Here is a 26,878-nt window from a genome sequence, read left to right as displayed (position 1 = left end):
AATATGCAAAGGTTGATGCAAAATTTCAGGGGTTTCTTCGTGGTGCACAAGTACGAGTCGGGATGTCGCATGACGTGGAGCTAACAACATCATGACCAGTGTTACACGTGTCTGTGAAGATTCTCAGTCATCCAGGTCGTGGTTATTCTGGTAGGTTAATCATAGCAGCTGGACTTGCTGGAGTTCCTTGAAGACGTTCCATCTCTCATCCAAGAGGCTTCATCAGGTCTGACTGACTAGTTGGGAGTTCCAGATACTTACATCTGATATAAGTATCACAGATCTGATATCAGTATCTGGAACTCCCAACTAGTCAGAACTGATGAAGCCTCTTGGATGAGAGGTGAAACGTCTTCAAGGAACTCAAGCAAGTCCAGCTGCTACGATTCATCTGCGAGAACAACGTTACATGTGTTTTCACGGCCACTGGTCGGTGCACATTTACAGCTTCTCCGTGAACCTCCAACCATCAGAGGAGGGTCTGCAGCTACCATCCACAGAAGAAACAACAGTTTTCACAGTGCAAGAGCTGCAGTTTCTAAGCTATGAATAATCATAAAATGTCTATTTTTTCATACAAAAAGTCTGTTAAAATACATGATACAAATATTTCTTTTAATTTATTAGATGAAACATTTAAGTGTGTTCAAGTGAAAAAGATATTTATCATGTAATTTCAGTTTACAGTTTATTTTAGTTTTCTTCATGCCAGCACTTTTCTGCAGTATTAACCCTGATCATTTGTATATTTCAGTCCTCTTTATAGGCAATTAAATTGTGTTCCATAATTACATTTCAGCTGTTACCAACACTTAAAAACAAACGGTGACTCTACATACTGTAGATCAGGGGTGTCAATCTCAAAAACACAGTGGGCCAAAATTTAAAACCTGAACAAAGTCGCGGGCCAACATTGAACAAATGAACCTTTTAATATGGACCGAAACAAATTTTGCTTTAACATTGAATATGGAACAAACAACGCTTATTACCATACATTATATATAACTTAATTGTGGAGACATGCAAAATCAAATTATAAATAAAAAAACACATCAATGGCACAGTGACAGTTGTAGTGTGAAGTCGCTATGCCGACTGTCACAGAGGAGAGGGAGTTTCTGGCTCCTGTCCTGATTGATGTGCCAAAACAACAACAGGGCATTATGGGATTTGTAGTATTAGCGGTGAATGCGCTGTACAGTATAATACCGGGGGCAGCTCGAGCAGTCATTTGGTATTGTCTCGCGGGCCAAATATAATTACAAATCGGGCCAAATTTGGCCCGCGGGCCAGAGTTTGACACCCCTGCTGTAGATATTTTACTACTTGCATTTCTACTTTGTTTGTCTCCTCTCTGCTTTGTATAAACACAGCCTGCAGTTCACCTGAAAAGTCTCTATTTTTGTCACATGACTGTTTGTCACCGTTTAAACACTTAAAATATCCCTGAGAGGCACCACATTTTTAGTTTTTTACAGAATAACTGCAAACTGTTTATTTTAGCCAGATTTTTAAATGACAGAAAACTGATCGGATGTTGCGTCACGATTTCAAACTTTTGGTTTATTTCCCCACAGGAGTACTTCAAGGACCGTTGGAAAGTTTAAAACCGGACGATTCTTTCTGCTTTTCCAGTTTCTAGTTCTGAAAAATGATGCAATTTATTTTATTTTTTTTTCCAAAGATAACACGCTTTGCAAACTTGCCGGCAGCTTTTGCATTCAGAGGGTTAATTTGTCACCAGTCTGTGCTCATGTGCTGCCCTGCCATCGTTCTTTTAGCCCACCAACAGCAAACCGCATGACAAAAGCCACAAGGTTCAAAACTAGGACACGTTTTTTACAACCCCATTATATTCGCGACATGTGACGCTGCACAAATACATGCAAATGAAACATAAACTTACTTCTGTGTTGGTCGCAGGCTGCTCAGTGGTCGTGTTGAACCCACGGAGCCACAGGAAACATGTGATGTGGAGTTTGACCCTGTGTCTATGTTGGAATGTTGACCAGCTATCTGAGCGTTAGCGCTGTGGGCTTAGCATCGATTGGTTCAACCGTGGCTGCTTCACGGGGCCCTGATGGCTGGGTGCAGATTTGGAAAAAATGTATTCAGATAAATTCAAGGTTTTAAGTAAATATTTCAGGACCTGCACCCTGAACATCCCAACACAGGTACAATCTGTTATATAAAATATAATTTTTAGAAGGTTGCCAAGGGTGCTGCACTCACTGAGGAGGCTGATTCATTTCTGTTTTTGAACAGGTTAAGTAACATCACTGCCAGTGGCTCTATGCTATTCTGCTGTTTTCCCTCTCCAGTTTACAGTTTTGAATAAAGTAAAACAGGTTTCAGATCTGGGCTGCAAGGTGGATCGGTGGTTAGCACTGTTGCCTCGCAGCTAGAAGGTCACCGGTTCGCGTCCTGATGAGGACACCTGGGATCTTTCTGTGTGGAGTTTGCATGTTCTCCCCGTGCAGCGTGGGTTCTCTCCGGGTTCTCTGGCTTCCTCCCACACAGTCCAGAAACATGTTGAGGTTAATTGGTGATTCTAAATTGTCCGTAGCTATGAATGTGAGTGTGCTTGGTTGTCTGTCTCTAAGTGTAGCCCTGTGATAGACTGGTGACCTGTCCAGGGTGTCCCCTGCCTTCACCCTGAGTCAGCTGGGATAGACTCCAGCCCCCCATGACCCTAGTGAGGATTAAGCGGTGTATAGATGATGGATGGATGGATGGATGGATGGATTTCAGATCTAACTCTGACCTGGTGGCGGAAACACGTGTCTCAGGCCTTTCACAAATAATCGCAGGTAGTTGAGCTGACCACAATCATGTTGTATATCTGTTACAATAATTTCATTAATTTTAAAAACAGCCTCATGCCTTGATTCAGTCACTATTACCATGTCAGTTTCCATTATTTGTGATTCTTCTGCAATAGTGTAATATTTTTAATCTTCTCAGTTCAGTGCATAAACTCCTTAAACCTACTCTCTTGGTATCAAAGTTATATACTGAAGACATTTTCCATGAAAATAATCCCGTCTTTCTTTAAAATGTCGTAGATGTAATCTGCACTTCCGGTGTTCATTCTGGTGTGTCTTAAACACATTATTTCTGGCTGGAGGTCATTAAGCATCACAGAAGTGTTTGTCACAGTAGCCTGTTGCTAAATAAACCCCCACAATGCTCTCTGCTTGTCTACTGACAGCTAATCTACAAGACAGTATAGGAGTATACAGATATTCAATCGTCTTTTGGAGTTTGTGGAGCCTGTGGAGCTTCTCTACGCTACATAGCAGACATTGTCCAACTAGAGCAAGTTCATGACCCATAAACAACAGCTTGGAAGTGATAAAGATGATCGAGAGCTGCTCAGTTGTTGATTTTACAGAAGACAGAACGCTTTTATTGCCAAGTGAGCTCACACATGCAAGGAAAGCTCAACAACAAGACAGGCAATAAATATAGAAATGTAAATCTAAAAAATTCTAAATAAAACATTCTATGTAGAAGAAAAATATAAAAACCCCATGTAAATAAAAAGTACTGTCTAAAAGAGACATACATTTGCCTAATAATCATTTATTTCAATCATTTTAATGTACGTAAAGTGCATATTATCTAAGAACATGGTGTTGGGTTGGATGGCTGAATAGAACTTGCAGACACTAAACACTAAAAGGCTTTTGGAGCGAAACACCTGGAGCGGGACATCCCTACTTCAGAGATCATTAAACTTTAATAAAGACAAGTCATATGCATAAATTCTTTACAAAGCCTTCCTGCTTAGACACTGTCGCCGTCCTGTTCCAGCTACTGGGTGTAATTTAAACATAAAGCTGAGCCTCAGAGAGCACAATAGCAGGAGGTGCAGTCGTTGGTGTTTGTCAGATCTATTTTTGCGTTTCCCCTGCAGGCTCCGCTGCGCAGCACCGCCGCTGACGTCACGCAGGCAGGCCCGCACAGCTCGGGCGCGCCGCCGACGCCCGCGGACACGAGCCGCGGCTCCGTACACATCCAGAGAGGAGCGCAGCCAGAGCGACAACCAGGAAGTGAAAGCACACACATGGAGGGTGTGTCTGCCGCTGCCTCTGTGCGTTTTATTTTTAAAAACACCGTCCTCCGCGGATAGATTAAGTCATGGGGGACTCGGCGAGGACCAAGCGGCGGGAGCAGCTGAAGCGCTGGGCCGGCTCCTGCACCGACAAGGCGTCGGACGTGCCCAGGCGGAGGCGGCGGGGCGACGCCGGGGACGGAGCAGGGGAGCCCGAGGCCGAGCTCTGCGACTCGCCGACGGAGCAGCCAGTGTGTTTGGGCAGAGATGAGCCAAGCCCCGTCCTCAGACGACGGTACGAAGACGCCAGATTTAAATTAACGATCGGCTAGCAGCCTGCTAGCTTAGCTTAAACATCCGACGATATGCTAATGGGGGAGGAGGGCTGTGTGTGGGTTTGGACAGTGGGCGGACAAAATAATGGAAACACCAAACAGCACAACAGAATCCGGCTGCTACACGATAATGCTCATTTCATGTTTATTTTTGTTGCCAGTGGGCATTTATGAGGTCCGAGATTGTTGTGTGTGTGTGTGTTGGCTAGCTAGCTAGCTAACTAGCAGACTGCCTTAGCTTGGATAGATGAAGGTCTTCATACCCAAAATTTTGACCACTGTTGCTCTTTGCTGAGACAAATCTCTTCTTTTCTGTTGCACATTTCATTATTATTTTCCTTAATATGCATTTTTCAACCAGTGCGCCAATAACACAAGCAGTGGGCATCTCCTTTAAACCTTAAACATAGCCCAACTGCTAATCTTTGTATAATTTAAAGGTCTTATAGGGTGGAAACCGGTTTTTATTGGCTTTTGTACGTCTTACATATTTGGATGTGACAAATAAAACCTTTGAGAATATGAAGATTCTTACTACTACCATTACTCTCGCACTCCCTTAACTCCATTTCTCCCAAGCTTTACAAAATGGTAAGATTATTGTCCAGTTTCGAAGTAGAAACTTTGCAACCGATACCTGTCAAACTACAAAAAAACATTGCCCCTCACTGCTTCACAGGTGATTCATTAAGAGTAAGTTGCTGCCTCACAGTCCACCAGGTTTATTTACTCTCTAGAGCTGCTCTTGTTAACTCTAAAGAGTCTGAGCCACGAGCAAAACTCACTGAATGTTCTGCTGTTGGCTGCAAGAGTGAACACAAGAGCCTTAATGCACTCCCAGCATTGAAGGAACAGAACATAATGGTACCATAACAACAGGAAAATTCTTCTTAAAAACCAGCAGTCACTTCAGAGCCATTTCCAAGCTAATATACGACTTTGTCACTGCAGCGGCTTCTGACAAATTCACTGAACATGAGTTAAAAACAACAGCTGTCAAATAATGGCTCAGGGAAAGTTAGAAGGCAGAAAAGTCCAGATCGCTCACATTCATTTGTGTCTGTCAGCTGTGTTCCAAATGCCATTCTTTTCCCTTTTACTTTAAATACATACTGCAGCTGCCCCTACAAAGTGTACACTATTTCATGTGACATACTACTTTGTCGTAAGAATGCACCGCTACCTTTGATCCTCTGTTGCAGTTATATTGCGCTTTTCTACCTTAGCGGCACTCGAAGTACTTTACAATTTTACAAAGTTTCTCATTCACACACATTCACATGCATTCATACACCAATGCTATGCATGCAAGGTGCTAGCCTCCCATCGGGAGCAACTTCAGTGTCTTGCCCAAGGACACTTGAAGCCTCAGAGGGGATCGAACCAACCCTATGATCAGAGGACAACCGCTCTACCACCTGAGCCACGGCCGCCCGCTGTCTTCTGTCTGTACGCCCTCAGGGGCTCAAACTTGTTTATTCTCATGCAAGATGTGACAGTTTTTGATCTAACTATGCAGAAAAGCATGTTGGCTTGCAAACAGATGTAGTGGGGCTTTTGAGTATTTCTGGGATATTGACATACTGTGTATTGGGGTATACTTTAGGTTTTTTCTTGTGTACTTAAAAGTGTATCAGTTTGGGCAACAGAACACAGCCAGAGTCTTCTTCCTTACGGAGAAGCTGAAACAGTCTGTTTACAACAGGACTGAAATCAGGAGATGAGGCCAATTGCTGCTTTCCACATCTGCATCAACACGTGTAGGCGCGACGTAAATTTCATCATCCACCTACAGATGCATGAAGACTCTTGTGTTCACTCTTGCAACCAACAGCAGAACATTTGGTGACATTTTAGAGTTATCAAAAGCAGTCCTTATAAAATAATGATGGATTGCGTAATTAACCTCCTGACAGTCGCATCAAATCTCATCGATCCTTCCTGCAGGGAAGCTGCAGCTGTGTTTTAGGGTTTAAATTAGCTAACTAGCTACAACAGCTAACTGGTGAACTGACGTGGCAGCTTGTATCGTCTGTCTCCAGGAAAAGGGTGAGGTTTGATAGCGCTGCGGAGTTCCTGGCTGCTTGTGCCAGTGGCGACACCGAGGAGGCCCAGGTGATGCTGGAGGAGGCCAAAGAAGCCAAAAGGAGGAACGGGGATGACGAGGCCGATATTATCAACTGTTCTAATGCTGATGGAATAACTGCTCTGCATCAGGTGAGGCAGTCCCTCCTCCTGAGGTTTCACTGGAGTTGTTGGCTGATGAACAATAGGTACTTACTGGTGCATGACTTTTTTTTTTTTACACAGGCCTGCATTGATGGCAGCATGGAGATGGTGACCTTCCTTCTGGAGCGCAGTGCCAGCGTGAACCAGGTGGACAGCGAGGGATGGACGCCGCTGCATGTCGCGGCCTCCTGCGGCTACCCTGACATTGCAGAGTGTGTAGTACTCGCCTTAACATTCAGCAGAACACAGCAGCATTACAGCTGTGCATAGCCGTACTGTTTGCCACTGTGGGGACGTCACAGTGCAGCGTGGGTGCCAGAGCATTTCTGCGTTCAACAATGCTAACATTGTTGTCGTGTTTGGCAGCACAACAAGTCAGCTAAAGCATGAGTGGGCTGGCATGGCACACAAATGCATGCAGCTCATACGATTTAACAATGATGTACTTTTTTTCTCTATAGTCTTTTGTTCCTTGTCAGTGACTAATGCATTTTGGCTTTCAGGCTGAATGTATCTGCACACCCCCCCCTCCTTCCATACAGATATGATGTGATGTTTAGGAGTGTTTAATAGATGATTAGGAGTTAAAGCAGAGTTTATTGTCTTCCTGGAGTTAAATATATTGTCATTCTGTCCATGTTTGTTTTTGTCAGTTTCCTGTTGCAGCGGGGAGCATCTCTTTCTGCTGTGAACTGTGACGGTGATGTTCCTCTGGACATCGCTCTGGATGAGACCACCGAGTCACTCATTCAGGATTACGCTCTGAGACAGGGTGAGCGACGTTCTCTGACAGCAACGTGCCACGTAGTTTTGTTTGTGAACAGTCAGGACTATGTGTTTGTGTTTAAGTTCAGTACGTTCTCTGTTAAACTAACACCTCTAAGGCAGTTTCTGGACATTATTTGCAGCTGTCACATTTTCACTCACTCACTCGCAATATAAAGTCCTGCACCTGTACTGAAACAGAACAACCATGAGTAGAAGAAGAGGAAGTCCAGAATATATTTCATGCAGTCTGCCACAGTTATGACATAAATTATAGGAAAATAAAACACAAAGTTAAAAAAAAACAAAAAACTTGAATCAACAGGTACCGTATTTGTCCAAGCAGCCACCAACACTGGAAAAAATGGTGTCTCTACATACTATAAATATCCTGCCACTTATTTTTTACATTTGTTTAAGCCCAGTTCAGCTAAAACGTCCAGAATTTTTCCCACCTAACTGTTGGTTGCACCTGAGTCACTAATGACTTTTTATCTGTGTTAAGGAGCACAGATTTTTTTTTTTGTTTTTTGCAGAATGTGGTTAGTGAGAACAGTTTATTTTTTGACAAATTGCTAAATGAGACATGTAGAATAAAGTGATTCTCATGAAATATCACAGCTTAAGGGTCCGACTTCATTAAGTTTTCCAATGAAACGGCACGTCACAGACGAGTATGTTGAAAATCTGTTGATTCTTCTAGTTTTCGTGGTTTCTGAAAAGTGGTGAGATTGTTGGTGACACTGTAAAAACAACATGTCTGTCAAAGCTGCCGGCGGGTTTTGCGGTTCAGTGGACTAAAACCCTGTTTGTGTGTGGAAACCAAAAGGAAACTAATTTTCACACTCTTGGTTGCCATACCGAGGGTTTGCACAGGGTTCTGGTAGTGGTGCTGGATATAGTACGGACAGAACCTGGACTTTTTTCTCTCTGTGGTTGCCATGTCACGTTGCATATAATGTGTTGTGTGTGTGCGTGTTATTGTTGTTGCCAAATGCATGTATTCATCAGGGAGAGACGTGCAACCTTTAAAAAAAGAAAAAAAATGCCCTCATTAGATTTTCTGTGGGAGAATTCTGTAAATGCAACGATGACAGTTACATGATAAATGTTCTGCTCCCCCTCTTAAGAAGCCAATCGTCGTCTTTCTAACAGCTGAACCAGAAAACTTTAGATGTATTGTTGCACATCTTTATTCTTTACATGCAGCTTTTATGTCCCGGCCACCATTGAAATTGCACTTATGGCTCATTTATAAAGGTGACCTCATCTTGTTAGTCCTAAATACCTGCTCTGGGGTGTTACCAAGATGGCTTTGAGGGCTTATCCAGCCATGTCTGAAGCATCCTCAATGATGACGGGGCTTAATTTACAGAGACCTAATGGCAGATTTATGATTGTTGTAAAGTCTTTGGCATGCAGATTCCTTGGAAGTGTTTATGAATGTGTCAAGTGGGGATACGGGTCCACACCTTAGGACCGGCTTTCCTGGAAGGCATTCATGGTGTTGCACTTGTTTGTGAGTAAAGTGACGGAAGTAGTTGTGCGAAGAATGGTGAAAAATAAGGAAGTATTCTTCTCAAAGGAACCATCGAATGGTGTGGACAAAGCTAAATCAGAGGACATTTTGTTTTTGTCCAGGTGTGGACTTGGATGCAGCCAAGCGTCTGGAGGAGGAACAGATCATGGTAGATGCCCGGACCTGGCTGACCGAAGGTCCGCCTGCTGATGTTCAACACCCAAAAACTGGAGCCACCCCGCTTCACGTAGCTGCAGCTAAAGGCTACCTAGAGGCCTTGAAGTAAACTCTTCTGACTTGTTCTGTAATTGATGTACTCACAGCCAGAGGATGCATTTTCATTGGCTCACATTGTCTCTCTGCTGATTCAGGATACTCTGTCAGTGTGGGCTGGATGTGTCTGCTGTGGACTTCGATGGCTGGACGCCTCTCCACGCTGCAGCGCACTGGGGTCAGGGCGAGGCCTGTCGCGTTCTGGCTGAACAGCTGTGCAATATGGAGGCGCGCAGCAACGCGGTGAGGCCTCGGAAAATAGCGGAAATATGTCTTAGTTCAGTTTGCGTTTTCATGTGAGGTTTCATTTTGTCGATTTCTTCTCTGCGACGTGAACTTTGCAGGGTCAGACGCCGTTTGATGTAGCTGACGAAAGCGTTGAAGAGCTCCTGGAGGAGTTATCCCAGAAACAAGCCAACGTGAGGATCTTTATTCACTACTGTGCATTCACTTCTGGTCATTGAGAGGCTGATTGTTGTCTTTCTCTGTTTCAGTGGCGTAATGAACGTTCCATATTGGACAGGCAAAACTCAGCAGGCTCCAACGCTGCGAATGCACAAAACAAGCGGAGGAGGTTAGTATCATCTGTTACTTATCCAGAATTTATTATATATGCATATTCTGAAAAACCACCTACCCACAGAAAGACACACAGTGAAACGAAAGACAAAAGGTGCCGAATAACTAACCCTCTGAACCTCAAGAAGTTTCTTTTTTTGGTCCTGTCACGTTTATTTTCACTGCAATATAAAGTTTTGCATCTCTATAGAAACAGCACAACTATGACTCCAAGTAGAGAAACTCAACCGTGCACATCAGCGCTAGAAAGATGTTTCACCATGCTGAGTGTATCGTCCAACAACTTGCTCCTAAACCATGCTGCATTCATTCAGTACATTTTTAATTTGTTTCCCTGCTTGTCTCCTGTCTGCTCCGTGTCAACACAGCGTGCAGCTCAGTTCAACATTCATGTGACTGTTGGGCACAGCTGAGTCAGTCATAGTTTCACAATTGCACCGAGGAGCACAGAAGTTTTGTTTTTTTACAGAATGTGTTAAGAGAAAACAGATTTTAAGCTTAGATTTGGTTAATGAAACAAAGTCAGATAGCATTTGTTCAAGAACCATCAGAAAGTTAAAAATTCCTTCCTCCTATGATAAATGGTGTCATTTAACAATAAAAAAAAAAACATTATGACATGCTTTCCAATCCCACTGTTGAGCTTTTGTGTGAATGTAACCTAAAAACGTGTCCGTTTCTTGCTTCCAGGAGCTCGGTTTGCAGGATGAGCAGCAAGGACAAGATGAACGTACAGGACCAGTCTAAAGAGAGGGGAGTCTCAGGAGGACTGGAGCTGAGCGAGGAGAAGGAGGGCAGCCCAGGTGAACTAGTCTGACCACGAGCGTTACATTCACTGTAAATCTGTGCCATTGTGCCGATCCTAAAGACGGCCGGTTCTGTTTGTTCCCTCAGAAAGCTCCACCGCTTCCAGCCCGGACACCGAGAGTGTGACCACATCTACGGTCAGCCCCGCTGACAAGGTAAAAATCTGGGAAATCACACAGCAGCTGTCTTTCTTGTACAAGTGTTGCAATACACAATGCAATATATTGTGTAGAAAGCTGCATGAGAAAATGTGACACACCAGCTTCAATATTGCGCAAGAGGTTAGTGGAAATCTCTTTAAAAAAAAAAAAGAAATGGAAAAACTACGTCTCCACCACCTGCTCGCTACTGTGCAGATGTCTATTTCTGAGATATTTTGGCTTCACTTTTAGGGAGCTGTCATGACGTCCATCTTTATGTACAGTGTGTGAGACGCTGTGTGACCAACAATAGCTGAAAAAGAAGAATTTAAAAAATGACTGATGGTGGTATGCACTCTTTCAAGTCTGTGCCTTCAAAATAGCAAAAAAAAAAGAATCGCACCTGATTCAGTGTCCTTGTGCAGCGTTACACTGCTCCTAGTGCTCCTGCGACACTCCCTGGAAGTCCTCTTATGTAATTGTGTCCATCTGCAGTGAGTGCTGGGTTTCCTCTACTTTGTCAAAACTGCTGTTGCGTTCAGCTTGAGTTTCATTTTTGGGCACAGCAGGGAGTTGCAGGGAGTAGAGTGGGTGGGTGGGTAGAGATTATTGTGTTCGTGCGTTAAACAAAGTAGCCTGTTTTCAGCTTGCTGCGAACGAATCGAGCATCTAATCGATACGACGACATGGTTCAGGTTGTTCTCGATGAATGTTCTCCCTCAAATGCTGCAGGGCGTTATGCTAAAGCTCTGCCTTAACAGTCCGAACACGAGGATACATTTACATGCTCAAACTTGTAAATGTTCCTGATCTAAAACACACCATCTTTGGTCTTGAAACACACAACAAGAGTCCCGTTTGGTCTCTGGATCGTAGCTGCAGACCTCTTCAACATGATCCTCAATATGAAGGTTTGGTCCGTGATGAAATCGCTAATATGATTCTGCACGGGAACGCAAATACTGATACTGAATGCAGAATCATGTTCACAGTTACTACTTGTATGTGTTGCGTTAGCATGACTGTGCATTTTTGCATAAGTACAACACAAATATTAGGAAGTGAGAAAACAGGAGTAATAGTCTTTGTGTAATGTAATTTTAAAACCGACAGTAGTATCTTTCAAATCTGAGAGTGTGAGCCCACATGGCTGTCATTTCACCACAGCATGAGCAGACACCTTTGATAAAGATAAAAGCATTTTAACCCAAAAGACTGACTGCTGTTTGTCTTTTTCCTTCTCCCCTGTGTGCTCCAGACACCAGAGGAAAAAGACGAGGAGGAGGACAAGGAGCAGGACAAAGCGAACCGAACCGCCAGAGTCCAGCCGACTCCTCAGATGAGGGACGCTGCAGCCGAGAGTCCCAACACTCCCAACGCCGACAGACGCAAGTACGAAACAGCAGGAACACACAAAAACATCCACATTCGCCCTCTTTGTTTTTTGCTCGACGCTGTTTGTGCTCTGTGACTCCGCTTGAGGAGCCATGTTCATCTCATGCAGCCCGTCTGCCTGAAACAAGCCGTTGTAGCTGCTGTGTCTTTAAAAGTCCACTTTCTTCTGACTGGCTGGCTTCTGGAAGCCTTTCCCCAGTTTGTGGTTGTGCAGTGTCTGAAGCAGAAAAAGGCTTGGTACGCCACAGTATACAGTCGGTCAAACACCAAAAATATCAGGATGTGCTACTGCATCCAGTGACAGTATATAGTTTGCAAGCTGCTTGTTTTTTCTGATCTTTCTGTGCACAGCAGAACATACATCACAGCGCCTCACGTTTATAATAACACGAGTTATGGGTGCCGCTGTAGCTCACCTCGCTGAGCTGGCGTCTCATGTACCGGGGCTAAAGTTCCCGACACAGTGGTCGTGAGTTCGAGTCCGGCTCATGACTCTTTGCTGCAGGTCCATCCCCCATTCTGCTCCCTCTACTTTCCTGTCTTCCTCTCTCTGTCCTGTCCAAGAAAACCAAAAAAGGCTCAAAAAAATATCTTTAAATTTTTTTTTTTTAAAAATACATGAGATAACGAGCTTTAGGTGCACTATAACAACAAAGAAATATGTCCCAGATGTCTGCATACTGTGTGCAATCCCACTAAAACTATTAGATTTGAACATTTGGAGCAGTCTGAAGCAGGAGGTTTTTATCGAAGTGGCTACTTTGTACACAACTGATGTAAAAAAAATAATAAATTTTAAAAAAATTGACTGCTTTTAAGTGTAAGACTGAAGCATAATAGGTCTCCTTGAGCGACGGCTTTGTGGTTTTTGAGTAGCAAAAAGTTTAAAAGCCTTAATTCAGATGACTAATTTGTAAAAATGTAGACGATGCTTGTGTGTGTTAAAGTAGACCTGGATTACAACCCACGTTTAGCGGCGCAAACAACCTTTTTTCAGCGTGTAATCCACCGTACACAGTCGGGCTGCACGCTATTTGACCGACATTGCGATACTTTGTTTGTCTGCGGCTCAGTAAGCATAACATGGGCATAACTTAATAACTGTAAGATGCAGTCTGTGGCCGGCAGCAGCCTTTACTGTGTTCACCACGACGTCTGGACGTCTCTTATCGAGGCCACGAGCAGCTTGTCTCATCCCCGTTCCGGTGTTGTCATCTGGTTAACGCTGTCAGTTGGTTGTTTTTTGCTTGTTAATAAAGTAGACAATCGGACTTCTATAGAGTTTGTTGTCGCTGCATGATATTCCACTTTACCAGCTCTGTTTCGACTTGTGTTTTTCACACAGCTCTGGGTGGCACCTTCAGAACAGTGGGCGTGTGATGGTGTTACATACCGCTTGTCAAGTGACCGAATCGTGTTTTTAAACCTCTCTTTGGTAACTTAATTGGTTTTATGTCATTCGGGTGAAGCGTTAATGCATCGGTAGATCTTCCTGCAACCTTTCTCATACTGTCTAACACAGAAAAAGGCATCCAAAATAGTTTTGTTTTTTTGCTTTGGATGATGTTCAGATTAAGATTTGTTTGGATTTAAGTGATCATGTTGCCTGGTGTTGTGCCAAAGACAGAGCTGACAGAGAACCTGTTTTTTGGGCAAAAGAATGCTTTCAGGAGCAGAAATATTACCATGCAACTGACATTACATTTCTTTTTTACCACTAGACCGTCCTCTTCGGTCTCATTTTGTTGTGCACGTGTGGAACCTGCACGTCTACAAACGCTGAAATATGTTTTCTATCAAGCAGCGGAAAAAGCGTTGCGACCTAATATGTTTAAGTTGCTTCACCTTGCTTCACTTCCTATGATGTCACTTGTGTCAATCACAGTGTCGATGCTTACAAAAAAACAAGATGCTGTGCAGCTGTAGCATTTATAACCTGTGGGTTCACTGGCTTTTTGCTCAGGCGTTTGCAGTCATCCTGCATCCACTAACGTAGGATACTGTGTCCTGTGGGTTGCACCGTCCAGGTTTTCTGATTTCAAACAGACGTGTGGTGCGTTTAGTGGTCAAAGTGTGCAGGATATTAATTTGTGGATGTTTTTTTTTTTTTTTGTAGGTTTCAGGCTCCAGTTCGAGATGAAGAGTCCGAGTCTCAGAGGAAAGCTCGCTCTCGGCTGATGCGTCAGTCTCGTCGCTCCACACAGGTACGGCAAACCAGATGTAAGGTTAGATAAACGATGAGCTAAACTTTATTGATTCCTGACCGTGGGAACTGAGAACTGTGTGAGTTTTCCTTATCAAGCAAAGGTTGTGATGTAAAATCATTCGGATGGCCTTTATCCAGTACTTTACTGATGTTATTTTCTTTCTAGAAAAGTATTTATTTAGAGTTTAAAAAAAAAAAAAGATCTCGAGCAGCAATAGCAGACAATCGTACGTGTCGCATTTTATCTCGTTCATAATATTTTGATATTAGCCTGAGGAGCGCGTTGCATCTGAAGCATACCGGTGGTGAGCAGGAGGCAGCCTGACAGCTAGAGCAAGTTTCTGCTTGTTGAAGACGTGTTTTAAGAAATTAATCCTTTTGGTTTTCTGCACTAGTGAAGGTTTTATTGCACTTACATATTTAGACACAAAGGAGAGCTTGAATGACCGTCAGTTAAACCAGAATGGTTTTGTTCAGCTTTACTATCATCATTTCATGTTTTGTTTTTTCTTCTTCACGTGTTAATTAAGAAACAGAGTCGTCTCAGGTGAATGCAGCTGTTCGTATTTTATTCTGGTTCGTTCATGCATTAAGGGTATTTATAACTGTGTAAATCATTTTTCCTTCATTTTCGTCGTCTGGAGCAGTAGTCACTGTTTACTTCTACCCACTCGGCCTATTTAACAATCTCTGTAGTGTTTGAGCTGCAGATGTTGTAGATAATCGAGCACTTGAGCAAACAGAGTAGTATGTTATGATTCTGAACGACAGCTAACCTGCCCGGACAGGGTTCGCAGTCATTTCCTGGGTAATCACGTGGTTGACCTCGTTATTCCAGGTAACGTTAACAGCTGCATACCTGAGGTTCAAATGTTTAGCTGCGTGGAAAGGCTGCATATTTTTGCCGAGCGTTCACGAGGCCTCTGTTCTGTCTTTGGTCTGTGCTGCAGGGTGTGACTCTGACCGACCTGAAGGAAGCGGAGAAGAGCGCGGCGAAGGCTGCCGATCCTCCAACTCGAAACATCCAACCCGTCAGCCCCATCGTCACGGTGACGCCGGCTGAAAGGGGTGAGTGGGGAATAAACATGTCTGAATTAACCTTGATTTATGGGCTGTGTCTGCCTTTGACCGCTATAAGTGAACCATGTATGAAGCTTCTCTATTCTCTAGACTCTATTCGAGTCTCTATTAATCGCTGCCGTCGCCCCATTAGAACGCATCAGATCGATGCTTTTGTGAGAAATTCATATTATACTGAGTGTATTTTCCAAAATTGTTCAATGGAAATAGCTTGTTTGTGTTGTGATTTGTTGCTCTGCTTCCATGAACCATATTAATTCTTATTTTTTTATTTTACATTATTCTTGGACAGGGCTCCAGACTGCAACTTTTTTTTTGTTTGAGGTCAAACTTCAGCGGGTCGCATTTGTACGGGTGCATGATGATCATTCAGCTGTGTTAGTGTCGCTGCAGCCGGCGCAGGCAGCTGCTGTTCACCACAGTGGTGGAAAGCACCACTTTTAGAACTTCGCTGGAATGTGGACACATCAGAACGCCCCAGTTTAACTATTTTCAAAGTGTTTCTCGGTCACACACCTGTCTGAGCTCATCGCAGCCACCAAGCAGCAGCTACCACAACCTGCTATGTGGGGCGTTCAGGGAACATCTGTAAATTGTAGCGTCTATCGATAAGCAGATGTTCCTCAGTGATGTGTTTTGCCCAGGACGAGGTCAGAGGCCCAACCAAATAAGAAAGTCGGTCGCACCGGTGCTACCAGTGAAAAAGCTGGTCTGGAGCCGTGCATTGGATTTGTCTCTGCACATATAGAAAATATATAGTCCGAACAAAATACATCTTAACGTTATAAAATACTTCTTAACACAATAAAATGCATCTTAACGATATAAAAACTTTGCCTTGACACAGTAAAATACATCTTAATCCAATAAAATACACCTTAAAGATATAAAATAGAGCCAGAAATCTGTAGAAATGCCACCAATCCTGAATTTCCTCTCTTGCCCGTCTGCTGATCTCCTACCACTCGATGCATGATGGCACATATTTCTTGGCTGATGGCCATCGGCTGTTATCTGCTTTGCACGGTGCATTGTGGGATGCTTTGAGTGAACAATTGTAACCGAACAGTCGGACAGCACAACAGCTGTTCCTCTAAACGAGTCGCTGAACAATTTGATCGGCCCTTATTACCTCTAAAGGACCAGTGTGGAGGACTTTAATGGCATCCAGCTGCCAGGCTGCAGATTAGAGCTGCTTCATCGATTTTATCAGTATCTTTAACAGTTGCCTGTTTTTTTTAAACTTGATTAAAACAAATGTTTTAGTGCAGCATTAATGCATTAGTCAGCAGTTTGAGGCTGCAGTCGTTGGTCGGCTGCACTACGATTTAAATCTAGTTTGAAGTTTAAAAGTTTCGCTAAAAACAAAGCTTCAGCGGTCTGAGAGAGCTTCAGATAGTCACAGTGTTCAAAGTTTGGATGGCGGATCACAGAACCACCTGACACCCGTTAGCTTCTCTCCTACTCTCACGCATGCTGTTTTAATGCAGCTAAATCCCCGATAAACATCTTCTTCTTCACATATGTTTCTCTTGCAGTTGTCAGACAACAGAACCAACATGAAAGCTGAAGCTCTGCGGCTACAGTTTCTGACTTTATAACCGTAACGATGTCCAACAACTCACGAAACACGAGTTAAAAACCGACGGCTGTGCTGTGAATGTGAAATCAGATAGCTCTTTTTGTTTTTATCATGTTTGTTTCAAGTGAGGGCTGCAAGGTGGCTCAGTGGTTAGCACCGTTTTCTCGCAGCAAGAAGGTCGCCGGTTCACGTCCCGGTGAGGACACCCGGGATCTTTCTGTATATTCTCCGCATGCAGCGTGGGTTCTCTCCGGGTTCTCCGGCTTCCTCCCACAAGGTCCATAAACATGCTGAGGTTAATTGGTGATTCTAAATTGTCTGTAGGTGTGAATGTGAGTGTGCTTGGTTGTCTGTCTCTAAGTGTAGCCCTGTGATAGACTGGTGACCTGTCCAGGTGAACCTGCCTTCACCCTGAGTCAGCTGGGATAGACTCCAGCCCCCCATGACCCTGGTGAGGATTAAGCGGTGTATAGATGATAGATGGATGGGTGTTTCAAGTGCAGCTCGACGGTTTTGCACTTTAACATATAAACTGTTTTGTACTGTGCTTTGTCAATATAAAATAACCTTCTATTAAGTTATATAGATTAACAGAACAGATGGTAAAATAGATGAATCAATAGAAAACTAGTTCGTGGCAGCACTATTGTACATTGTAGTCTGTTCTCTTTTGCTTGTAAGGAACCGATGGTGGCCGTTGTTCAAGTAAAAACACAAAAGCTGTTCTAATTTTCTGACAAAGCCGAAAGTTCAGAAATCACAGGAGCGTTCAAAATTCAAATATTCTCCTTGTTTTTACGGTCTGTAGCTCTCATAAATGTCATAATTTGGCAGATTTCATTTGAAAAAAAAAGACGTGTTTTGCAACTTGTCGATGGGTTGTGTGGTTCAGAGACATAACGCTCACATTTGAGTAATCTGGAAATGGCGTCACCGTCACTGAAGACTGCTTAGTCTCTGACTGTAAAATGCAGCCGCATTTATAGGATCCTTAAAATGACCGTCCACCAATCTGTCATTTTAAAAATAGATTGTGCTTTTTTTTTTCCCCCGTCTTCTGCCCGCAGTGTTGTTTTTATTTACTGTAAGTGCACGACTGCCTAATAGAAATGACACGTATGAAGCAGGTTCAGGGTGGAGTGCTCTTCAGGATATAGAAATGTGGTTTTCTCACTTTGCTACTACAGCTGCTGCCTCTTGAGTGGAGAGCGATCATATCGGGCGGCTGCCACTTGCTCTGTGGTTTCTCTTCTGACCTCTTTATCTCGGTTTTTGTCCTCTTTCCCACACTCCACCCACGTCGGTTTGTTTTGCTTCTTCTTTGAGGACGGGCAGCGTTTCGCCATCTGAGAGAAATCGGCCTGACTAAGGCTGACGGTGCAGATAAGACCTTTATCACACAAAGTTTAATTTGGAAGCAGGTCTGTTTTATGCAGAGATACTTGGAATACAACACCAACATGGTTAGGTGTGATTTTTCTCCACAGCTAACCTGGTTGGACGTTTGACTCGGTTTATGGTCCGACACCCCTCCTGAGCGTTTTGTGTCGACCTCTGTTTGTTTCAGATACAGACCCGGTGAAGCTGGTGGAGTCGGAGGGGGATAAACGTCTGGGAGTGAGGGACAGACGACGAGGGAGGACGGAGAGACGCTCCACCGGCATCATTCAGCTGGAAGGAGAAGTAAGAACCGTCGCAAACGTGGTGCAGAGGTCATCAGCGCAAAACAAATACATTCACTCTCATTTCTGCAGCAAAATATGAGTACTGAAAGTGAGGGAGAGGGCAGCCGCTCCAGTTCCTCTTTGTCGTGATGAAACCGAAGGTGTGATGAGCTTCTTTTTAAAAAGCGGAACTCTGCAGCTGCAAGTCATAAGAATTGGTGAAAACGTTTGCGACACTTGAACGCTTGTGATGCAACGTGAGTTTATCACCCAGAACCGCCTGCAGGCCAGCCAGATGTTTCAGCCTCATGACGTGCACTTTTATTTTTACCCCCCGTACCGACCTTAAATAATGCCAGATGTAATTTAGGGAAACGTTTTAAAGATGACGCTCAAAATTTGTATCTATTTGAAGGAACAGGGTCGTCGTTAAAAACCGAGTCACTGATTTTGTGCTCAGTTTGAACACAGCGTAACTTTCATAATACATTTATTTATGCAACTTTTGAGGGCTTTCCACACTCGCGTTGAACAACAGAAGGCTGGTCAGGCCACCAGAGAGACGAACGAGTGGAGTTAAACATGGTGAAAGCTTTACAGAAGAGATCAATATAACAAATACCAGTGGATGCAAATGTACGGTGGCCCAGAAGTGTCACGACAAAACAAAAGCCACAACACTACAAAATTAACCACAACACAACCAAATTAACCACAACACTACAAAATAAGCCGCAACACAACACAACGGCTGCAATGGAAGTTGTTTTTTTTTTTTAACCCGGAAGTTATACTGTGAAGTGCGCAACCACACGAAGTGGGCAGAAGCCGGAGATTGTTGGAAACGACTCGAAATTAAGTAAAATACTGATGGCGAATAGTGTCTATTAATCTCGGTATGCGCTATTAAAGCACTTGTTAACTTTGATTTACAAATAAAGAGTCATTGCTTGTTTGACTTGTTAATGCGGACATTTCCGTTGCAAACAACTTCCGTTGCAGCCGTTGTGTTGTGCTGCGGCTAATTGTGTTGTGCTGTGGCTAATTTTGTAGTGGTGCGGCTAATTTTGTAGTGTTGTGATTAATTTGGTTGTGTTGTGGCTTTTGTTTTGTTGTGACACTTCTGGGCCACCGTACAAATGACAGAATAAAAGAGCCACAAAATGCTGTATCACATTAAGGGGAAAACACTCATAGAATAAAGAGCCCATTAAGGGGAAAATCTATGTTTTGTGTGTTTTTAAAAACTGGGAGGTGTTAAATTAAATTGCTTATTACTGCTGTTACTACAGTTCCTCCTCAACCAGATGGTGCTGAAGAATCAGTAGTTGTTGGGCTAAAGCTTAGCATAGCTCCGCCTCCTCACTGCCTCCAGGTGAAGCACTCAGAATCAGCAGCTGCCTCACAGTCCGACAGGATTATTCAGTCTGTAGAGAAGCTGCTAACTCAGAAATGTCTGAGCCAAGAGCAAAGCCGCCCACCACATGTCGGCTGTAAGAGTGAACGCAAGAGTTTTCATGCACTGCCAGTATGGTGAAACGCAGAAACAGACAGTTTAGAACAACTTTACAACATTTTTAGCTCAAATTCATTAATTTACTTAAAATGGGCACCTTTAAGAAAATGCTGGAGAGGATCTTAAATGTTTCTATAAAACAGTCAGATTCTATCAACCCCATTTTTACCTCGGAAGTCCCCGAACGAGAACCGAGCCGGTGCAGATTTTTAAAGTTTGCCAGGTGTGGTGCATTCAGGGACGAAGCCGTCTGGTGCAGTGGTGACTCAAATAGATGCAGCGTCGTTGTACTTTATTTTTGTTGCAATCAAATGTGGTGGAGATTTTTAGAACAGGTTTGGTGGAAGTAAAAAATGTCAACTTTCCGCTCTCTCTGCCCCGGTGATCGGGATGAGGAGATGTATCTCCAAATCTCCAAATTCTCTGTAACTGATCCGTAGAGCCCAAAGGTTGTTCATTTTGACTACACAGGTTTGCTGCTCTTACTGACAGAATTTAAGATGTGTTTTTTGGGGCTTTTTTTGTTTGTTTTTTTTCAGGTGAAAGTCTTTAAAAGATATGAAAGAGCTAAAGATGTTAACAAGCTAAAAACTACTGTGGAGGAAACAAAGCAGAAACCACAGCCGGCTTCTACACAAAGACTTTTTTTTTTTTTTTAACACAAAAACTATCCAGACGAGCATCTTGACAGTTTCAGAAACACATGTCACGAGTTAAGGAGCTAATGAATACAAAAACAATGCATGACAAGTTTAATGTTTATTGTTAGAAATGGTTTCAGAGTTATATTTAGCAGAAATCTAAAATGAATGTCATGTTTTCAGTAGCAGCTTATTTTTACATTCAGTGAGGAACAACCTCCAGGTGTACTTGTTTTTAATGGCTTTTAATAGCTGCTTCTTAGTGGTTTCAATTATGGGTGGGACTCAATTAAAAACATTTATTTAATTAATTAGAGGCTTCATAATTATTTAATCTCAATTAATCGTATAACAATATTTGGCTCTGAATCCAGTCATGTGGTCCAGTGTGGGCTACCGACACCGCTTGCTCGTACTCGGACCAGGACTGCTAGCAGCGCTAACAGCTCTGGCGGTTTCTGTGCTCGCTACAACACGCTTTGCATTCAGGTGGTACCGTCAGCTCGATGTGCTTCGTTGGGATGCACATTCTTTTTTTGCACAAGTTGCACAAAACCACACTCTTGTCAAGGCTCCATCAGTCAGTTTTTTGTAAATGAAACTTGCCCTCCATCAGTCCAAGCGATGCACTCTCATCAGATTCCTCCATGTTCGTTGTTGTTAGCGTAGCGCTAACGCATCTTGTGCATCACTGTGATTGGTGGACCATGAAACCGGGCGCTGACAAACGCTCTGTGTTGTCTGGATGCAAACTACGATAAATAGTGTTAATTTTTTTAACGCGTTATTTTTGTTGTAATTAATTAGTTGTAATTAACGCGTTAAAGTCCCACACCTAGTTTTAATATATCATAATGTTTTTAATTTAAGAAATTGGTCTGACCAGTTGCTATCCTCCTTCGCCTGTTTTATTATTCTATATTATTCAGTTTTTTTTCTACCAATTGATTTTGCAGGTTTTTATCCTTTTATCCATCATTTTTTGTTGCCTTCGGTCAACTCACTTGTTTTTAAATGTGTTTTATGAATATATTTGATTTAATTGCTCACCAGAACACGTTTTGTGCGTCTGTTAGGTCCGTAAAAAAACATTTAAAATCCTGCATCGTTGCCGTTCATCTTCACTCACTCGCAGTCTTTTTCATCCTCTGCTTTACGTTCAGCTGCACATCTTGCAGATTGTTGGAATAGTGTGAGACCATCAGAAAGGAAGTGTTGCACACTTGTAGCGATCAGAAGCTCCACTGTGAACCTTCAAAGGTGTTAAAGTGTCTCTGTTTGCACATCAGCTGAACAACACCGTACAGCAAGTGAATGTGTTGGTAGAAATATTGAATTCATGTGAAACGAGCTGCCGCAGGTGATAACTGTGTCAGAGGTTCACCGTCTAACTTCACTTCTTCTTCTTTTTTTTCCTTCTCAGAACGACGATGACGATGCTCATCTGGAAGACGCCAACAGCAACAACTCTTCTTAGTGAGTCTCCCTGTTGATGTTCTCGTTTGTATTCAGGCTGCAGTGACACAAAGAGGAGTGAAAATCGTACCGAATGTTCAGTAAATAAGGCTAAATGTTCCACAAACCAGCAGCCTTAATAATAATAATAATAATAATAATAATAATAAATAGTAAACTTTATTTGTATAGCACTTTTAAAGAACAGAATTCGCAAAGTGCTTTTACATAATAAAGAAAAAACAACTTCTATAAAAAGTGCAGGCAAACACTCAAAAAAAAAAAAAAAAAAAGTGAGTAAAAAGACGACATCACAGAGGGTGAATTAAGATAAAATCTGAAGATAAAAGTACAAAGAGAAACAAGAGGAGAGCGGGCAGTACCAGTTTATTCCTACCTTTCAAACAGAACCTTTCCGGTCACCATAGGTAACCACTCCTCCTCTTCAGCTCCTATTACCTGTGGTGTACCGCAAGGTTCAATTTTAGGTCCGATCTCATTTTCTATTTATATGCTCAGTCAAATTATTACACGTTTCTTTTCACTGTAATGCGGATGAAACACAGATATACCTACCTCATTAGTCTAGATTAATTCTAAATCAACATAAAAAAGAGGCAGTATTCGTAGCATACTTGTATTAAATCATTTTATCCTGCCTGTATTCAAAAAAATCTATCATCTGGTGATGCAGAAAAAGAGCTACTGAGGAAAATAACACCAGTGAGCTGCTGTGTTTAGACGATCTGACATGTTGAACTGTCTGCGAAGGCGACACTCGACTTTTTCGTGCGAAATGCAGCCACGTCGACGACTTCTGAGACATGAGCTGACTCAGTAAACGTCCAGTAATTAAGTTAGACTTGACAGGAAGAACAACGTATTAATCCTGGAAGACTGTCGATGCAGCGGTTTTCTTTTCCATGAAAGTAACACCTCAGACTGTCTGACCAGTAAGGTTCTGATCAGAGCGTATCAACCAACCGATGAGCTCTAGTGTGTCCGACTGGAATCTCATTTATTCTATAATTTTGTGTATTTCAGAGGCGACATAGATGTATTTGTGTCCTGAAGGTCTCACAGGAGATCTGCAGACTTTGAATCTGAATCTGTTTCTGACAAATATGAGGTTGTTCTAGTGAACCGTGTGGGTTACCGGCAGAGTTGTAGGTGTAGAAGATTCTCCGTCTGGCTGTTTTTTAAAAATCTTCTTGTCGTCTCTGCAGCGGGAGTGAACTGGGAGATTCATCTGCTGACTACAGAACGGTACGTATCCGACCCTCCTCTCACATACCTGAACAACACACCTGAGGGCTGCAGGTGAAATGGGATGGGAATGACGCCCAACAGGCTCCCGAGAGGAACCGAAACATCAAGCACATGCACATACAAAGCTTTTTTTAAATCATCTCCACGGTGCTTTCATGCTCAGCTTGTTGCGCTCTGACGGTCTGCGTTGTGTCCGTCTCCCTGCAGCTGTACATCAAGGTGCTGCAGGAGAACCTGGCGCTGAAGGACAAGCTGCAGGAGATGGAGCTGCTGCTCAGCCAAAACAAAGTGGAGCTGGAGAGGCTCCGACAGGTTCGGCAGGTTTGCTGCTTCCTCTGACCTTTTCGCTGTGTTCTTGTGTGTGACTTTATGAAAAGATGGAGGCGCTGATGTTTGTCTAAGTCGCAACGAACCGCTTCAGTGACACAGTTACACTTTTAAACATCAAGCTTTATGTTGTAGATTATTGGCTTCATCTTCAGATTGTTGATTATTTCTATTATTTTCAAGTATTCTAGCTATCTATTTACTTTTGCTTTATTAAAGAGCAATAACAAATGTACAAAATCAAATGAGAGGTCTTTTTAAATGAACTGATGATTCAGTTTCTTGTCATGTTTTTACTCACTGTGGGCTCATTTTTCACTTTAACATTAACTTCTTTGGAAACAGAACAACCACGACTAGAAGGAGCGAGAACTGAGAAACGTCGTCTGTGTTTTATGACACAATTAGAATGACATGAATCATTAAAAAAAAGGGAAAAAGCACAAACTGGATTCAACGTGTTCAGCGTTTTCCCACCAGTGTTCTGCACATTATGCTTATTTTACTATTTAGATTTTAAGTTTGTTTCCATACGCGTCTCTGATCAAAAGTGTAATTAAGTAGATTTTTTTAACGATAACACGCTTTTGAAGTAAAAAAAAAAAATCACCCAAATGACCAAAAGAAACCATTAATCAGGAGGATTCGTTCAGTTTTCAACAGTCATGAACAAAACACGTGAAAAGAATTCAAATCTAGGTTTTAAATTGTAGTATTTCATCAGATACTGGTGAACTGCAGGCTGTGTTTACACGGAGCAGAGACTGAGAGGAAAATCAAACCTACTGGATCAATGAATAAATGCAGCACGGCTCAGAAAGAGTGAACGGAGGACGAATCATTCAGCATGGTGGAACGTCTTTCTACAGCTGATGTGAGAAAGTTGGTCGAGGCTGTAAACATGGAGAAATATCTGTAGTGTGTGGAGACAACATTTTTCTTTCCTTTTCTACCAGTGAGACTCAAAATGTGTCCAAAATGACCGAAGAATACGTCTAAAATGACAAATTTCAAGTCATTTTGAACACATTTTAGGTCGGTTTAGGTCATTTTGTGTTACTTTTAACAGATTTTCAAATCGTTATGGACAGTTTTAGATTAGATTATAAGAGTAGAGAGGAAATAAAATAAATGCTGCACGGCTCAGAAACAGTGAACAGAGGAGCAAGTTGTTGGACGATACATTCAGCATGGTGAAACATCTTTGTAGAGTCCACGTGCAGAGTGGTGTGCGGGAAAAAAATAGTTTCTGGAGGTTGTAAAAATGTGAGTCGTTGAATATCGACAGTGTGATCAGCCCCCATTTTTTTCCAGCAATAATTATTTTTTCTTTTTTATGATTTATGACGTTGTAACTCTGCCACACTACACAGAAGTTGTTGTTCGGTTTCCACAGAGGTGCAGGACTTTATATCACAGTGACAAAAGAGCCAACAGTGAGTGAACAGACCACCCAGAAACTGTTCAACTGAAGACCCTGATACCTGAACTGAGTCCTACAGAGTTCAGACGAGGCGATACTCTGACAGTCTGTCTCATTTTCGTATTTAGTGTCTGTTGCAACTCTCTAAAGTCTCTAAAGATGATTTTCACTTCCAGTTATGTGTCTAGAGGTGGTGATTTAATCCTGTTTCTGTCTGTGGCAGAGTCAAGAAACCAGCTCAGACAGACCGGCCCTGCTGGAGCTGGAGAGATTTGTAAGTTTGCTCCGTTTGCTTTGTTCTTTCTGTCTTAAAGGTTTGTTGCTAAGAACAGAACTTTTACTTCCTGTTCTCGAGCTGCAGTTTCACACTCTAGCAGTGGATGTTTCTGTGAATGCGCTGCAAACTTTGTAAGGCGCGATAACATGAGAAGGAGGGCAGTCCGACGGCTGTGCAGCGCGTGAAGCCGACCGTCGGCGGTTGTTGTCGGAACCTGCTCTTAGTTGTGTAACAGCAGGTGAAGAGTTTTTTTTTTTTTCTTCTTCTCTTGATGATCAGTGTTGTGGTTTGCAGGAGAAGTTGGCCCTCCAGAGGAAAGCTGTGGAACTGGAGGACGAGCTGAAGGTACGACCGTTCACTGAAGCTCTGACGATGAATTCAGTTCAAGTAGGAATAAACACAGAAAACCAGGAGATCAGTCAACATAATGTCACATTAATGATATTCAGGTATCAAGCTAAAGCTAAAAACATTTATTATTTACAAAAATCAGTCTTTTAAACTCACTGTCGTCTTCAGAAGATGCGTTTTTATCCCAAAACACTTTTTATTGACGTCATAGTTTCTGCATCAGTATTTTCAACCAAATGCTGACAGAGATTTGTTTAAAGTATATGTGTGAGTATTTATCTGAAAATAGATCATGATAAAAAAAAAGAAAACACTAATAATAATAATATTAGCAGCAATGATAACGACAGTAAGGAATAAAAAAAGATGAAAAGAAAAAAGATGAAAAATACAAATAAATTGATAAAAATCAAATATTTTAATAGAACAGAAGCTGCGTTTTAAACTGCTGGGGTTTAAGACAACCTCTATGTTTAGTCGCCGAATTTAAAATAATCTTTAAATGTCTTCGTATTTACGTTTTTGTACCTGAGCTTTAACTCCACCGGAAGAACAGATTCCTGCAGCTAAGATCAGTTTCATCATCCAACATTTACGATCTCCTGAAGGTCCGTTAGATCCACCGAGGAGCTCGTTTGTATCAGCCAGGTGCTTCACCGTTAGTGGGACGAGGGAATCATGATTAGACCACCTTCTGTTTTCTATACAGAGTCGAGCCAACGGGCCTTCAACATTCCAGATTTAGTTTGAAATTTATGATTAGTTAAATGTTTACAGCATCTTTTGAGTCAAGATTCAAGACATTTTATTTGACACAAACATAATTATGCACAGTAACGCACAGGGTAATGCATTTAGCCCCTGTTCCAGACCCAAACAATAAGAATAAGAAGAATCAAGAATAAAAACACACAAAATTCAAAAAGACATTTAAAAAGTCTTTCAGTAATTCAACGCATGAAATACATGTAGTTTAAGAAGCTGC

General features: G+C 42.4%; 1 protein-coding gene across 2 annotated transcripts; it reads left to right on the top strand.

The window, feature by feature from the left end:
* The first annotated feature begins 4,030 nt into the window (after positions 1-4,030).
* ppp1r12c (protein phosphatase 1, regulatory subunit 12C) lies at positions 4,031-26,204 on the top strand. Of its 2 annotated transcripts, none has more exons than XM_008294297.1 (19): positions 4,031-4,355; positions 6,438-6,612; positions 6,706-6,836; positions 7,278-7,396; positions 9,031-9,190; positions 9,280-9,424; positions 9,526-9,600; positions 9,676-9,755; positions 10,451-10,563; positions 10,655-10,722; positions 11,966-12,099; positions 14,219-14,306; positions 15,259-15,376; positions 18,538-18,653; positions 22,215-22,267; positions 23,473-23,512; positions 23,723-23,827; positions 25,489-25,539; positions 25,837-26,204. In XM_008294297.1, the coding sequence occupies exons 1-19, from the start codon at positions 4,147-4,149 to the stop codon at positions 26,041-26,043; spliced, it is 2,187 nt and encodes a 728-aa protein (XP_008292519.1). In that variant the 5' UTR covers positions 4,031-4,146; the 3' UTR covers positions 26,044-26,204. The 2 variants fall into 2 exon arrangements, with proteins under 2 accessions (XP_008292519.1, XP_008292518.1); XM_008294296.1 differs by having other exon boundaries at positions 23,723-23,836.
* Positions 26,205-26,878: the final 674 nt, after the last annotated feature.

This window comes from Stegastes partitus, unplaced genomic scaffold (assembly GCF_000690725.1).
Source record: "Stegastes partitus isolate 25-593 unplaced genomic scaffold, Stegastes_partitus-1.0.2 Scaffold953, whole genome shotgun sequence".
In the NCBI taxonomy this organism is placed as follows: Eukaryota; Metazoa; Chordata; class Actinopteri; family Pomacentridae; genus Stegastes; species Stegastes partitus.
The sequence above is the reverse complement of the archived record's forward strand: the minus strand, read 5'-3'. Positions and strand labels throughout refer to the sequence as shown.